General features: G+C 43.1%; 1 protein-coding gene across 3 annotated transcripts in view; it reads left to right on the plus strand.

Annotated features, from left to right (window-relative positions):
• Window positions 1–15770, plus strand: part of LOC126281862 (uncharacterized) — a 292903-nt gene extending 277133 nt beyond the window's left edge. Inside the window, exons 6-9 of one of the 3 annotated variants that reach the window (XM_049981127.1) lie at window positions 1706–3217; window positions 8238–8335; window positions 8431–8537; window positions 15366–15770. In XM_049981127.1, the coding sequence (XP_049837084.1) occupies window positions 1706–3209 (1504 nt within the window). In that variant the 3' untranslated portion in view covers window positions 3210–3217; window positions 8238–8335; window positions 8431–8537; window positions 15366–15770. The remainder of the gene's footprint in view (window positions 1–1705; window positions 3218–8237; window positions 8336–8430; window positions 8538–15365) is intronic. The other 2 variants (XM_049981128.1, XM_049981126.1) reach the window with 2 other exon arrangements.
• The last annotated feature ends 478 nt before the right edge of the window (window positions 15771–16248 follow it).

A 16248-nucleotide genomic window follows, 5' to 3' on the forward strand; every position in this document is an offset into this window, starting at 1 on the left:
AAAACTACTAATAGAACTTACTTGGGGATTACGTTCTTCCTCATTCTTCATTCTTACAGATGTCTTGATGGATGTCTTATGAGCTTTACAAATATTGCTTATATTTTTGCATACTACAAGTTTTATCATTCTCTGGTAATTCTTTAACATCATAGTCTCCTCCTCGTAGTCTTCGTGATTACTCTCTCTGTCCCTCACTCATCCTTCTGGAGCTAAGTTACCACACCACGTGCAATTCCTAGAATGTCTCCAGAAGTACTTTTCATCCTGAACACATGAACAACCAAATCACGCCTTGTCCCCACTCGTAGCTTAACATGGACCAGTACTGCATCTCTTCCAACAAACTACATTCTCTTCACCAGAATACGCTCTGCAGGCAGTTTGAAGGTAATTTGGAACTACTTTCGCGTTAGTAATTGAAAATTCGTGCATATGTCTCTCGAATCTACAATTTCCTCTCCTCCTAGTAAAACAAAGATCTCTTACACTCAGCTATATCTCTCTCTTATCAAAATCCAACTTCTACAATATGCATATCGTAACTCCCTTTGCATAAATACATACAATAACATCGCATGACTTCATTTCAGTGAAATTCTACATGTTTTAGTTACGTTTTTAAACAATGTTATATGGAAGTGTTAATGTAAATTATGTAAATAAAGGAAAAAGATACTGGCGAAGACGATCTACAACGTTACAAAAAATTGCAAGTAATGTGGTATGACCAATACGGAAATAGGGAAAGGAACAGCATTCTTTCTAGAAATATAACGACTCAAGAGTATATACAACAATCAGTCAAAGTTATTCACACTGTTACTGGTCTCGAACAGAGGACTTCATTAGTCACCAAGACTTATTGATAACACAAGTGAATACTCGTCTTGAAGTACGCTATATTTTGCTTAAGGTAACAATGAAACATGTCAGTGGATTTTTATGCACTTTGAGGTGCACTAAATGTAAAATATCTTAACTATTTTTGTATGTTTGAGAATTGTCCGTGGAGTCGTTATCTTATTGGTCTCTGCTCACACCGCGATCGAATTTTGTAACTCTTCTGTTGCACAGCACAAAACTGACATTTATGTCACCTTCAGTCGTCTGTGTCACTGAAGATAATATTGTGTTATGTAGCAGTAAGACGCTGTGAACGACAAGTCTCTAAGATCGTAGATAGGGCACGATTTGTGGATAAAGGCGCAGAGCAGAGAAATTCTCGTGTCGGAACACATCTACATGGCTGTGGATCACAAACTTAGTATCGACCAGAATGAGTACTGGAGTGAATCAGATTTATATAAACTGTAATGAAATACTAAACTGTAATTTTCAAATTGCAGACTGTATCACTTGATAAGAAGAGTGGTTGTTGTTCCATTCTCTTTCCCAAAACTATCTTTCAATCGTCTTTACATTTAGTAATCTGTAGGTTGTTACAATAGCAGAGAAGGGACATAATTTTTGCTGTCATATAGGACACCACCGTCCTCGATGAGCAGGTTTCATTATTTTTCAGTTGTTATTTTGAGACTGTATGCGAAACATGTGATACTCTAATGTCTTACCTGATGCGGAAGTACTGCGCAGGAAGAGCAAATATTGCACACGGTACACTTCAGTGAAAATATCCAACGTATTACAAAAAATCCTATTTATTGTATTTTTTAAATGGGTTTTCTGTTTCCCTGTTGCACAGGTTCGACGAAATGAGACACAGCGACCTCACCAACAACAACACGCTGTCCTCTGAAGACCTGCCGCTCTCACTGAGCAGTAACCACCAGGAAAGCGACGATGACGACAACGAGGTTGACGACGACGACGACATCAACATCTCCGTGGACGGAGAGCTGCTGGAAGCGGCGAGGGACGGCGATCGCGGCGCGGACGTCAGCGACGGCCGGGTTCTGGACCTCTCCGACTCCGACAGCGGGTCGTCGTCCGCGAACGCTCGCTCCAGGCAAGGGGACGACGGCATCCACCCGTCTGCCATTCACCCTGGAGAGTGCTCTCCTGCCAGCAGTGCCGGGGAGAGGAAGTGGCCGTACCCTATAGCGTCCTCAACTCCAGAGGCGACTGCCGAAATGGAAACGGAGCCCGTACACACCGAGGAAAGGGAAGACCGGGAAACGGCGCAGCCGGACTTGAATCCTGGAAAACCCGACGAGGCGGAGAGGATGGATGTCGCCGAAGCGTTACCATTGGTCGTGAGAAAAGATGCAAAAGATGAACCCATGAAACTCGAAAGCACGACGGAAAATTTTGTGCAGGGCAACGACCAAGTACAAAGCAATAATAAGCAAGAAACAGAAGTGGGGGAAGAAGCGTGTGTATCTGACCGTGAAGGACGAGAAGTTTCGTTTGCTCCCGAGCACCGCTCCACTGATGACTGCAACGGATCGGCAGATGACGATACGAGGATGAGAGAGACTGGACAGGGAAACCCACGACCGTCGAACAGCCCTGTGCAGCCGTGTGACGCACTGAAGCAGCTCGAAAGTCTTTCAAACGGTCCAGTCGCGCAGCACACCTACCGAGATAGCTCCAGTCCGGAGCGGTCGCCCGCTTCGTCCTCCAACGAGTACCACAGCGACGACAACCACTGCTTCTTCGTCGATCCCAGCGGGGCCTTCACCGCCGGCGACGTCCCCCTCGACAAAGAGAACCCGCGCCGTTGTACGGCTTGCGGCAAAGTCTTCCAGAACCACTTCGGAGTAAAGACCCACTACCAGAACGTGCACCTCAAGCTGCTCCACAGGTGTACCGTGGACGGGTGCAACGCCGCGTTCCCGTCGAAGCGGAGCCGCGACCGGCACAGCGCCAACGCCAACCTGCACCGCAAGCTGCTGTCGACGTCTTCGTCGTCGACGTCGCCGTCCCCGTCGCCGTCGGAGCCCCAGGAGGCGCTGCTGCCGGCGGCCGCCTTCCACAGCCAGCTCATCGCCAGACTGTACGCCGAGTCGCAGACCCTGGAGGCCGTCCTCAAGACGAGGGCCGTGGCCGAGCAGCTGCAGCAGCAGCAGATGCAGGAGCAGAACCACCACGGCAACCAGCGAGAGCAGTCGCAGCAGCAGCAGCAGGCACCCCTACTGCTACCACCGCTCGTCTTCCCGGACCTGACGAACCTACTCAGGGCTCGCGTGAATGGGCAGGCGTCCGAGACCAACAACGAAGCATCTTTCGACCTACCGAGGCCATAATGCGAAACGTAAGTGTTGCGAGCCAGTATTTTCACAGTTATCAGTTGACTCGAGCTGAGATAAGGAGAGAGTGAGACAGTGCTGTGGTGTTATTCAATCTTTACATTGAGCATGCAGTAAAGGAAACCAAAGATAAAGTTCAGGAAGAAGAAATAAAAACTTTAAATTTGTTTGGGATTCTTGAGTTTCTCCCGGCGTGTTTGATAGTGAAGATACCCACGGGTGTACTGCTGGTCTGCAGTGTCCAACGGGCACAATATTTCGGCGATCATACATGTCGCCATCATCAGGTGAACTGACGGACTGAGCTCCTGTGAACGTGCCGGTACGGAGTTCCGTACGCTATGGCTGCTCAGGGGTAACTGGCTTCGGTCACTGTTGCGGCCGATTTAAACTCTAGTACATAGGCCGTGCACTATCTCTGACGCAGAGAGTCTACCCCAGGAATTGGAACATCTGAGAACTGTACTTCGGAAAAAAATGGGTACTCAGAGTGGCAGATTCAACGTGCTCTCCGCCCAACCACTATAGCACAACCTGCGGAGATGGATGAAATCACGAAGGACGAGGCAGGCACTGCGTTTATTCCATATACAGGCGCACTCTCGAGGAAAATCGCCCGCATTTTGAAGAAACACCGGGTCGGAACTGTGTTTTGTCCTCCGAATAAAACTCGTGCACTGGTGCGGAGCGCCAAAGATGACCTCGGTCTGAGGAAGGCCGGCGTGTACCAGATTCCGTATCAATGTGGCAAGACGTATATTGGTCAGAGGATGCGTACCGTCGAGGACCGATTCCGTGAACACCAGAGGCACACTCTACTGATGTATCCGAGCAAGTCGGCGGTCGCTGAACATTGTTTGTCGGAAAATCACGGTATGGAGTATGAACGCACGAGGATTCTGGTACAGACTTCCAGATACTGGGACAGCGTTGTTAGAGAGGCCATCGAAATTCACACCAATGACGACCTCATAAACCGTGATTGTGGCTATAACCTTACCAAAGCTTGGGAACCAGCGATTGGGTTAATCAAGAGTAAATCGAGCAAACGTATAGTTGTGCCGACCACAGCGGACAGAGCCATCACACCGACGTCATCTCAGACGCCGTCGCAGTCTGTTCCACCGCGTGACCGTGGCGCGGGGCGCGGACGGTGGAGAGTGTGCGCCGCGGGAGGAGGGTATTTAAATCGGCCGACGCGACCGAAGACAGTTCCTCCTGAGCAGCCATAGCGTACGGATCTCCGTACCGGTACGTTCACAGGAGCTCAGTCCGTCTGTTCACCTAATAATGGCGACATGTATGATCGCCGAAATATTGTGCCCATTGAACACTGTAGACCGGCAGTACACCCGTGGATATTTTGATTAAAAACTTTAAAGTTTCCCGAGAACATTGTAATTCTGTCAGATACATAAGAGAATTTTACGGAATGAACAAAGTCTTGAAACAAGGCTATAAGATGTCCACAAAAGCAAAACAAGACAAAAGGAATCTAAAACTTTTTTACAGTTCATTCCATGGCGGTGCAGCAACCGAAGCCTTAGACACGGGTACCCAGGTAGATGGCGTGTTTCTTGACTTCCGCAAGGTGTTCGATACAGTTCCCCACAGTCGTTTAATGAACAAAGTAAGAGCATATGGACTATCAGACCAATTGTATGATTGGATTGAAGAGTTCCTAGATAACAGAGCGCAGCATGTCATTCTCAATGGAGAGAAGTCTTCCGAAGTAAGAGTGATTTCAGGTGTGCCGCAGGGGAGTGTCGTAGGAGCGTTGCTATTCACAATATACATAAATGACCTTTTGGATAACATCAGAAGTTCACTGAGCCTTTTACGGATGATGCTGTAGTATATCGAGAGGTTGTAATAATGGAAAATTGTTCTGAAATGCAGGAGCATCTGCAACGAATTGACGCATTGTGCAGGGAATGGCAACTGAATCTCAATGTAGACAAGTGTAATGTGCTGCGAATACATAGAAAGAAAGATACTTTCTCATTTAGCTACAATACAGCAAGTCAGCAACAGGAAGCAGTTAATTCAATAAATTATCTGGGACTAGGCATTAGGAGTAATTTAAAATGGAATGAGCATACGAAGTTGATCGTCGGTAAAGCAGATGCCAGACTGAGATTTATTGGAAGAATCCTAAGGAAATGCAATCTGAAAACAAAGGAAGTAGGTTACAGTACACTGCTCAGCAGTGTGGGGTCCGTACCAGATAGGGTTGATAGAAGACATAGAGGAGATCCAACGGAGCAGCGCGCTTCGTTACGGGATCATTTGGTAATCGCGAAAGCGTTGCGCAGATGACAGATAAACTCCAGTGGAAGACTGCAAGAGAGACGCTCAGTAGCTCGGTACGGGATTTTGTGGAAGTTTCGAGAACATACCTTCACTGAGCAGTCAAGCAGTATATTGCTCCCTCCTACGTATATCTCGCGAAGAGGTCATGAGGATAAAATCAGAGAGATTAGATCCCACACAGAGGCATACCGACGATCTTTCTTTCCACGAACTGGAATAGAAGGGAGAACCGATAGAGGTATTCAAAGTACCACCCGCCACACCCCGTCAGGTGGCTTGCGGAGTATGGATGTATATGTAGATGTGTATGATACGAAGAAATAAGCAGTCTCGGTTGCAGTGTTATAATTTTCATGTTTTTACAATGATGTGTTTCATCTTTATTCAGGCATCTTCAGATTAGCTGACATCTGCTAGCGATCAGTACATGGGATACCCCACATAATATATCCGAGCAGATAAATGCCTCTTGTCAAAGCTTCAAAAAGACTGTGCCGTGGCCTTATTACGGCATGTGGTGCAGTCCAATGCAAAGAGTACTTTGCTAACATGTAATATAAACTGAAGTATCAGCAAGTCTTTATTGATGGCGTTTGCTTTGTTTGTGGTGTAGTACAACAGTGTAACAATAACGACAAGCGGCCGAGACAAGAGGAGACAGAAGATCATGACATGTAGTGCTACAAGAGAATTCTGAAAATTAGAAGGGAAGCTCGCGTAACTCATGTGAAAGCACTGAACAGAACTGGCTTGAAAAGAAACTTGTAGCTCAACTCGACACATTCTGAGACACTATGGGGCCAGCAGTTTAGTACTGGAGGGAAGTGTGGGAGGTAAAAATAATAGAGGCAAACTAGGCATGAATACAATAAACAGGTTCAAATGGATGAAGGTTATAATACTTATTTGGAGATGTAGGGGTTTGCACAGGATAGATTAGCGTAGAGAGATGAATCAAAACAGTCTTCTGACTGGAGACAGCAACAACAACAACAACAATAATAACAATAATAGGTAGGATGTGGAAGTAATACATCGACGGGGCTCATTACATTTCTAGATTTTTGTCTTTGGTTACGAGTATATGTTACATACGGCATGTTGCAAGGTAGTAACATAATACAGTGTCCCCGCGTTGCCCTTTTACATTCAGTCCCCTGTTAATTTTATAATTGTAAAATTTACGTGGATTTAGATATAAGCTTTTTAAGATTTTTGGTTTCAGATTCTTTCAGCAGATTTATGATGATGTTTTTCAATGCACATAACCGATTTTGTACTATTTGTTTGGTATGTCATCTTAAAAGCTGTAATATTTTACTTACACAGCACTGTTAAGTGGATTTGTTACTTGTTCACTTTTACTATCGGAGTTGGCTGCCATATAGTTTGCTCAGCTGTTATAAATTGTTTTATTTCCTACATTATTGTACAAAATTTTTCTTAGGCTACTTTTCCTATATTCGTTTACAGATGTGAAGACGGTTGTAGCAAACAACCGAAATTAGTCATAGTGCTTTAATTTTATAATGAAAATTGCCGTCTAGGCATTAAGATATTTTTACACTAAGACCGCTGTCTCCCCCCTCAAAAGGTCATGCTTCACGACTTTCTGAATGGTGTCCACGAAAACTTCAAAGTGATGCTGCGCTTCAGTGAAAGATATGGTATATGGATAAAGCATAGTTTTCTAATCATGGACAAGTCATTCTTCGCAGTATGACTATGGGTCAATTCAAAGTACACACTGGTTACGTCAAGTGGAAATTCAAAGAACTTGTTCCATCGCCACTGTGGGCTGCGAAGTTTGGAAGATAGGAGGTGAGGTACTGGCGGCAATAAAGCTGTGAGTGCGGGTCATGAGTCATGTATACGAGTGAGGTTCGAGTCCTAGTAGAGAGCACAGTTTTAATCTGGCAGGTAGCTCCACAAAATGTGCTGCGCGCTTACCCGACTTAACACCTGCGTACTTTTATCAAAGATAAAACAAGGCGTCCATGAGGAAACACTGTCGACTTCTAAAGGTATCAAAAGCTGTGTGACATGGACTTCTCAACATGTAGTACTGTCTCTCAGAAATTGCTTAAAGAGTATGTATCAATACTCAGGGTCCACAGCTGAAGTACTTTATAAGACGCTTATAATAATAAATATACTAACCGTATTTGATTTTGCTGCCTTTCTAGATTTGGTACCATAGGGAAGACTTTAATGAATTCCTTTTACCTGACGGCGGGGCGGTGATTTGTGGCTCTGTTACCTTGTTATTACGTGATTAAGTTGCAAATGTCGCTGAGATCCTCTTCGAAGGCTCTTTCTATTGCCACATAGAAAATGATATAGTTCTATGCAAAGAAAAACAAAACGAATACCATAACTCGGCAGACGTAAATGCTAAAAAGTTACTTGCGTGCGTCAGAAAATTCCACTCCTTATACACACATAATTCCAATGCACAGCATTTTAAAGCATTATCCTTTGGCATTCAGACCATGAAATACAATATAGCTGTTGCCCACTGGTGTCTTAGTCATGATTATCTTTGCAGTTGCGCTTTTATTAAATCGCATCTCCACGAGACTGTACGTTAGTACTTCTGTACACTCAAATATCATCCTTGTATTCTCGCAGTCTGGCAACCTGTGAAGACAATATTGTTGATCTGATCAGTCTGCTGGTTCTTCTGACTCTCTAAACGTTCAAATGTTTCAGATTCGGATATCTGACGAGGCCTGCCGTGCTGACCCGCAGGGAGGGACGAGCTTCCGTCCACTGGCCAGGTCCGGGGATCGAGACCCGGGGCTTGGCAGGTGAGATCTCATAAAGCGCCTACGCTGTATGCTTTACGCCCGCCTCTCTCTCTTCAGTAAGGCACCCTAAGTCACGATAATTCTTCTTTTTACAGGTAATTTGCGGGAATTATGATGCTACGAAGGAGGCCACATCCCCAATAAAAGCTACAGGAGACAAAATATTAATTCCTTATGTTTCACGCCGGAACACATGCAGCAGGTTAGTCAAATTCCACTACGAAAATGCTGATGGATGTAACAAAGATTAGCGGTTCCTCATGAGTTATTACACATCTGGAAAACATGGTTGTCAGTGTACTCAATTCATTTCTTCACCATTAGAAAAACATTCGTTTGACCATTTCTTCTTTTGATTCCGTCAATAGTCACATTAAATGTCCCACACGTAGATAAATACTTCACCTGCAGAATATCTTCATTCTTTGTGAAAAAACTTTTCCTTTAAAAAAAATCCCTGAAGTCTTCGTGCCATTGAGGGTGCCTCGCGCTGGTAGAAAGAATTTTGATGCTGACTACGATGTCTAAATTAATGAAACACGCTGTTTTATCCTCTTTGTTTACTGCCAAAATGAATACTTGAGTTAAGAGCCGAGAGAGCTACTAGAGTGGAAAATATATAACATTTGTAGCGTTCTGTGGTATCTATTAAGGATTAATTTCTGCCTTAACATGGATTTTAGCAAACCAACTCTAAAAATAAACAAGAATTATAGATGGTACATCACTCGTCTGCTAAGTCAATGGGTAACAAACTAAGCCAGAACAATAAAAAAATCTGTTGAAGTAGGTACACGTAAAATTAGCACAAATCATATAAAAATTTACAATACGATATCAGTCACAAGAAAATACAGTAGCTGCTTTAAATGCCTCTGAAGCTGTTTATGAGTTGAAAATGTGAAGTTGTTTGCCACTTGATAGGCGCTGACCTTAGTGACTTTCTGATCAACATTAAAAAGGCACCGTTTCCTCTTGTGACTGATGTATACATAGCAATTTACTAACAAAAGAGGGGTAACATACTCAAATATCATAGCCAAGTGACGTTGTGTAGTATCTACGCGGCACCTGAGAATGGCCTGAGACCACCACTAGTCTTGAGAAAGTAATGAATTACAACACAGTGTAGGTGTGTTTAAGCCACTGCTTTTCTTTTTCACTGAATACAGCAGCTGCCGTGCTAGACGTATAAAACAGATGCAGATACTAAGTCTGCAGTGACAATGGCGTTCGAGGTCCACCAGCGCACCAACAGCAAATATCGACTGTTATTACTTTCAAATCGCGTCCGGCTATCTTTGTGTGAGACCACCAACTTTACACCTTTCTTGCGATTTCTGTTCCATCAATTAGCCTTTTACACATTTAGAACACTATGGAAAACTGTCATATCATAGTCTTACAAAGGCAACCTCACATGGGGCCAGATCAGGAGGATTTTCAGGAACTTTAAATCCTATCGCATACAATAAGACTTGTTTTTGACTGCAACTCTGAGGGGCTGTCGTGACGAGAAGTTCGACTGAAGGCACCATTCAACTGTTTCTGGAGCCAGCAATCGAATAGGCTCTGTAAGAGGAGATAGATGTCAGGGGAGAGAGACTCTTACGCTGTAAATACCACTTTGAGATCCTTTGAATCATATCTACACCGGACAGCAATATAGTATTTGACACCAGACATAAGGTGGACCGTAAAATACAGATAACGGACCCCTTAAAGTTGTAACTTTTGCAGCTATGTTATAAATGACCTAGAGACTTGAAAATGACAATGTAACTGTCGCTATCATCCTATATGTGTAATGTTTTTTTTCACATTTTCAGTGGCCAGAGGAAAGCACCTGATATAATCAATCATTCGAAACATACCCAAGTGGCCATTGCGTTCGAAAGGGGAAGGACATAATGACTGCGTAGCGAATAAATATATTGAGAAACCCTGTTTCACCTTGACAATGTATATTGAGAAGAAACGAGCTTTACCGCACAAATTGTATGTTGGGAGTAAAATTTCTTTGTACAATATAACTGTCATTTTTTCAGGAAAAAACTCATTACTACCACTGCTAAAAAGTGAACTGATGCAAAACACTTAGGTCACAGTTCTCGTATAAAAAGTCACTTTCATCCTCACCATTAGTCACAGGCCTTCATGTCAGATCAGGGGCACGCGACCTCGAATTCAATGTGTAGAAAACCTTTTTCTTGGAAACTAGCAATCCATTCCCGTCCAGCCATTTGGGCCTTCGTCTGAAATTGGGAGGAAGATTATTGCTCCCTGCCAGGTGCAATGTTGAGCGTTGCAGATCGTTAACTGTCATGTCGAAAAAGTCTCCAAGACCAGGAGACGACCGTAAATTTTCTTGTTTTGAGGTTAAAAAGGGACTGAAACTCTCCGAAAATATTCCTGTTGTTAGTAGGAGGTAGATTTCTCTCCAGAACTCTCTTCTTCAACACATTTCTTCAAATTGAGTAGTTGGTTGCAGCAGTCTTGAAACAAATGCCATCATTAGTTACCTTAATTGTTTTCTTCATGTCACTTGAACCCCATTATTGCCTGTCTCGTTGGAATTTGTATGTATATACTATAGCTGTAGTCAAAAAGTGAATTATTTTTGTTATTTAATACGCGTCACTGGCTCATTATTATAATTATCATTAATATTGTCACTGTTATTATGATTCATCGTTTGTTATTATTACATTCACTGTACGTTCATACAAATATCAGTAAGACGGGGAGGAAAAAAGTTTCAGCCGAGGGAGGACAGCTTGGGTATAGCGACGGTTATGTTGGTCACTGGGTGCCCCCTGTACCCACACAGACGTCAGTCCACAACAGTTATTAATTGACTAAGACCTCCAATGAAGCATTCATCGGCATGGAAATCTGTCGCTAAGTAACATTTTATTCAACAAAAATAAGTTAGGGAAACTTGCCCGCCTGCTTAGCTATGTGATATGGTGCTCGCCACTCATGCAAGCGGACCCGGATTCGATTCCAGGCTGGGTTGGACATTTTCTCTGCAGGGACCTCCCGGTCAACGATGCAACACGCTAATTTCCTTTTTTTTTATCTGATCCGCTCAAATTCATAAAAAACGAGAGTGTGAGACAAGCGGCTTACAGGCTCCTTCAGCTGACAATACGTCGCTGAGAGGGTTTCGAGTAACATCTGTATACAGTTGCCGTACGGTTTCAGTGCCGTGCAGACTAACAAAGTCAAAAACCTGTTATGCCCGCACTGGCCATTATGCTTGCCGTATCCCAATTATACAAGTGTTAGAGATCAATTTTATGCACACATCTAGTACGCATCAATTTGATGTTAGATTTGGGTACCTAACGCAACAGTAATGTATCTCGAAGTGCACCGTTGATAGCAAGAGATCATCATCTACAGCAAAACTGCTAGCATAAACGTCTCATCCTAGCGAGAGTACATTCGTGGGGCGGTCTAAACACAAAGAGAAGTAGGTCATGACTTCTTCGTTAGCCACTCCACGCAGTATACTTACAGTATTCACGACAACCTTCACATTTGAGATGATATTGTGGATGTATTTAGCCTCCAAATAAAGTAAAAATGTTTAGAGTAAGACTGCTAAGAAATATAGGCCAACTCCAGAAACTGTTGTAGAACAAATGAACAAATGATAATTACGTAACAATGTTAGCAACATTTCTGGACCTATGTCATATCGATTCATTTTTAAACGAAACACATGGAGGAGCAGCTCTGTTTTAACATTCTCTTTTCGTACACATAATGTTTGTTGCCGCGCAAACAAAGTATTATACCGTAATGCTAGACGCTACTTTGATTTTTCTCCAGATCCTACAGTGGTGCAGTCAATAAAGTTTGGGATCTACTTGTTTGTTTCGTGAACAACATTTGAAAAACCCTAATTCCTCTGTCTCAAATCTCACTCTATGGGGAGAGAGAGAGTTTTAGCTTTAGCGAATCAAAGTTTATGAAGCAAATAAGTACACTACTGGCCATTAAAGAAGAAATGCAGATGATAAACGGTTGTTCATTGGACAAATATATTATACTAGAATAGACCTGTGATTACATTTTCACGCAATTTGGTTGCATAGACCCTGAGAAATCAGTACCCACAACAATCACATCTGGCCCTAATAACGGCCTTGATACGACTGGGCATTGCGTCAAACAGAGCTTGGATAGCGTGTACAGGTACAGCTGTCAATGCAGCTTCATCACGGTACCACAGTTCATCAAGAGTAGTGACTGGCATATTGTGGCGAGTCAGTTGCTCGTCCACCATTGACCAGACGTTTTCAGTTGATGAGAGATTTAGAGAATGTGCTGACCAGGGCAGCAGTCGAACATTTTCTGAATCCAGAAAGACCCGTACAGGACCTGCAACATGCGATCGTGCATTAGCCTACTGAAATGTAGTGTTTCGCAGAGATCGAATGAAGGGTAGAGCCACGGTCGTAACACATCTGAAATGTAACGTCCACTGTTCACAGTGCCGTCAATTCGAACGAGAGGTGACCGAGACATGTAACCAATGGCACCCCATACCAACACGCCGGGTGATATGCCAGTATGGCGATGACGAATACACGCTTCCAATGTGCGTTCACCGCGATGTCGCCAAACACGGATGCGTCCATCCTGATGCTGTAATCAGAACCCGGATTCATCCGAAAAAATGACGTTTTGCCAATCGTGCACCCAGGTTCGTCGTTGAGTACACCATCACAGGCGCTCCTGTCTGTGATGTAGCGTCATGGATAATCGCAGCTATGGTCTCCGAGCTGATAGTCCATCCTGCAGATGCTTGTTGCCTTGCAAACGTCCCCATCTGTTGACTCAGGGTTCGAAATGTAACTGCACGATCCTTTGCATCCATGCTGATAAGATGCCTGCCATCTCGACTGCTAGTGATACGAGGCCGTTGGGATCCAGCACGGCGTTCCGTATTATCCTCTTGAACCCACCGATTCTATATTCCGCTAGCAGTCATTGGATCTCGACCAACGCGAGCAGCAATGATATGATAAGCCGCAATCCCAGTATGTTACAATCCGACCTTTATCAAAGTCGGAAACGTGATGGTACGTAGTTCTCCTCCTTACACGAGGCATCACAACAACGTTTCACCAGGTAACGCCGGTCAACTGTTGTTTGTGTATGAGCAACCGATTGTAAACTTCCCTCATTTTAGCACGTTGCAGGTGTCGCCACCGACGCGAACCTTGTGTGAATTCTCTGAAAAGCTAATCATTTGCATATCACATCATCTTCTTCCTGTCGGTTAAATTTCGCGTCTGTAGTACGTTATCATCGTGGTGTAGCAATTTTAATGGCCAGTAGTGTATTTTTTATTTGTCCGTAACCATTTTCCACGTAAAATGAGAACATAGATTTTCTTGAATTACAGCGCCAACTACCAACAATCAAAAGCAATGTTTAAGACATAATGTACGTAGTCCTTTTACGTATAATCTGATTCTGCAACAAAAAATGGGGGTTCCTATTTGAAATTTTAAAGTTTGGCCCCTCCCCACACCCAAGGGGCTTGGGTGATGGGCTAATTTTAGGACCAACAGATATCCCCTCGAAAATAATCAACTTTGGATTCTACACATTTTTTCGTTTGAAGCTTATTTTCCGATTTATTCTTGTTTGTGAACTTAATATTTACACCTTGTATATTGCGGAAAGTCATGATCCTGTAACAGTCCCCTGGAGCACTCCCGAAGTTACTTTTACACATGAAGACTTCTCTCCGTTCAGAGTGACATGCACTGTTCAGTTTTTTAGTAACTCTTCAGTCGACTCAGAAAGTTGGTCCGATATTTCGTACGCTCCTATTTTTTTTATTAGGCGGCAGTGCAGAACTGGTATCGAATGCCTTCCGGAAGTCAAGGAATACATCTGCCTGGGAACCTGTATCTACTGCCTTCTAGATCTCGTGGTCAAACAGAGTGAGCTGGGTTTCACTCGATCGTTATTTACGGAACCCATGTTGGTTCCTGCAGAGGAGATTTCCTGCCTCCGGAAGTACCATAACAAGAGAGCATAAAACATGTCCCAAAATTCAACAGCTGACGGACGTCATAGATATACGCCTATAGGTTTGTGCGTCTGTTTGACGAACCTTCTTGAAAATGGGATTGACCTGTACCATTTTTTTTCTACCATCAGTAACAGTTTGCTCCTCCAAATGCCTACCACACACTGCTGTTAGAAGAGTAGCAAGTAATTTCGCTTTGTGCATGTAGAATCGTATTGGTATCTCATCAGCTCCAAATTTCTTTCCTCTGTTGACCGATTTTAGTTGTTTTTCTGTACCATGATCAATTACTTCGATAACAGCCATTTTTTCGTCCGTGTGACGAGTCGAAAGAGACGCTACAGTATAATCTTCCTCTGTTAAAATGTTTTGGGGAAAGACGTTTAGTATTTTGCCCTTTTCTGTAAAGCTCCGTTTCACTGTCATTATAGTTAGAGAGCTGTGTAACGAGACTGATCGAAATCAGGCTTCCTCGTCTCGCAGAGATGAATGTACTCTAGCAAATGCACTTGGTACAGTATAGAAAGAAGGCAACCTAAATTTCAAGAGCTACATAACGCGTGGGAAAGCATCGTCTTAAATTCCGCAGAATGAAGGGGCGACATACGGAATAAATTTTAAAATCCCCAACACTGATGACTTTTCGTTATGCTTCCTGCACAAGAGCGCTCTGTCAGAGTTCCTACGAACGCTTGTAACGTTCACGTTTGTTTATCGCTTCAAGTTGTTGACAATGAGTACACCAGTGTTACACTCAACTTAATATAAACTGTTGAAGGTAAAAATTCTAGGACCAGGGATGGCGTACAGAAGTTTAGAATATACGCTCTGAAATGTAACGTATCAGTGTCGCTAGTAATGTTGCTAATAATGAGTAACAGAAGTAATGTCACCTCAGTCTCATACATTTGCTTTTTAACATTTACACATAGGTTAAATAACGTACGTAATTGTTATTTTGTCTCTTTTCAGGTGTTGATGAATGTACCAGAGAAGAAGACGTGGGACTCATCTCTTGTGACCACGAGATATAATGACAGACTCTAAGCGTTCAAAAGAACGCTCTGCCTGTTCTTGCGTGTGTACGTGTGTGTGTGTATCTGTGCGTATGCACAAGTAGCAAGAAATACAAACTGCTCAGAAACGAATTTCTAGTCATGAAGATGAAAACGATGAAGTCTATTTTTATAGAAAAATGATATTCAGTTTTATAACTCATTTTTGAATGACGCTTAATGTTACCTAAGTATATTGAAGTTGTATACTCTTATAACTTCGCCGAAACCAGATCTCGCATATTTATACAAAATGCAAGTATAAGAATAATAGCTGTTTCCAGTAAAATATTAAACAAGAATATTATTTAAATATGCATTACTTATTGTTCATATTTATTTCTTGACTTAACTCACACACAAGTACAACCTTCGACATAAACGTTTTCTGGATGTGGTACCGCGTCATAATGTATAAAACTACTGCCGCTGCAGAAATCCAGCGTTTCGGCCACGGTTGCAGCGACCTTCTTCTGGGTCTACTGGACGCTGCAACCGTGGCCGAAAAGTTGGATTTTCTGCAGCAGCAGTAGTTTTATACATTGTGACGCGGTACCACACCAAGAAAACTTTTATGTCAGGTACAACCTTGTTGAAACTGCTAACAACTCTCACAACAAACAGAAGAGGAAACGATACTGCGTAAATTTTGTTAGCGAAATTGTACCGGATGATCAAAAAGTCAGCATAAATTTGAAAACTTAATAAACCACGGAATAATGTAGATAGAGAGGTAAAAATTGACACACATGGCTGGAATGACTTGGGGTTTTATTAGAACAAAAACAAAAAGTTCACAA

The sequence above is a fragment of the Schistocerca gregaria genome, chromosome 7 (assembly GCF_023897955.1).
Source record: "Schistocerca gregaria isolate iqSchGreg1 chromosome 7, iqSchGreg1.2, whole genome shotgun sequence".
NCBI classification, from domain to species: Eukaryota; Metazoa; Arthropoda; class Insecta; order Orthoptera; family Acrididae; genus Schistocerca; species Schistocerca gregaria.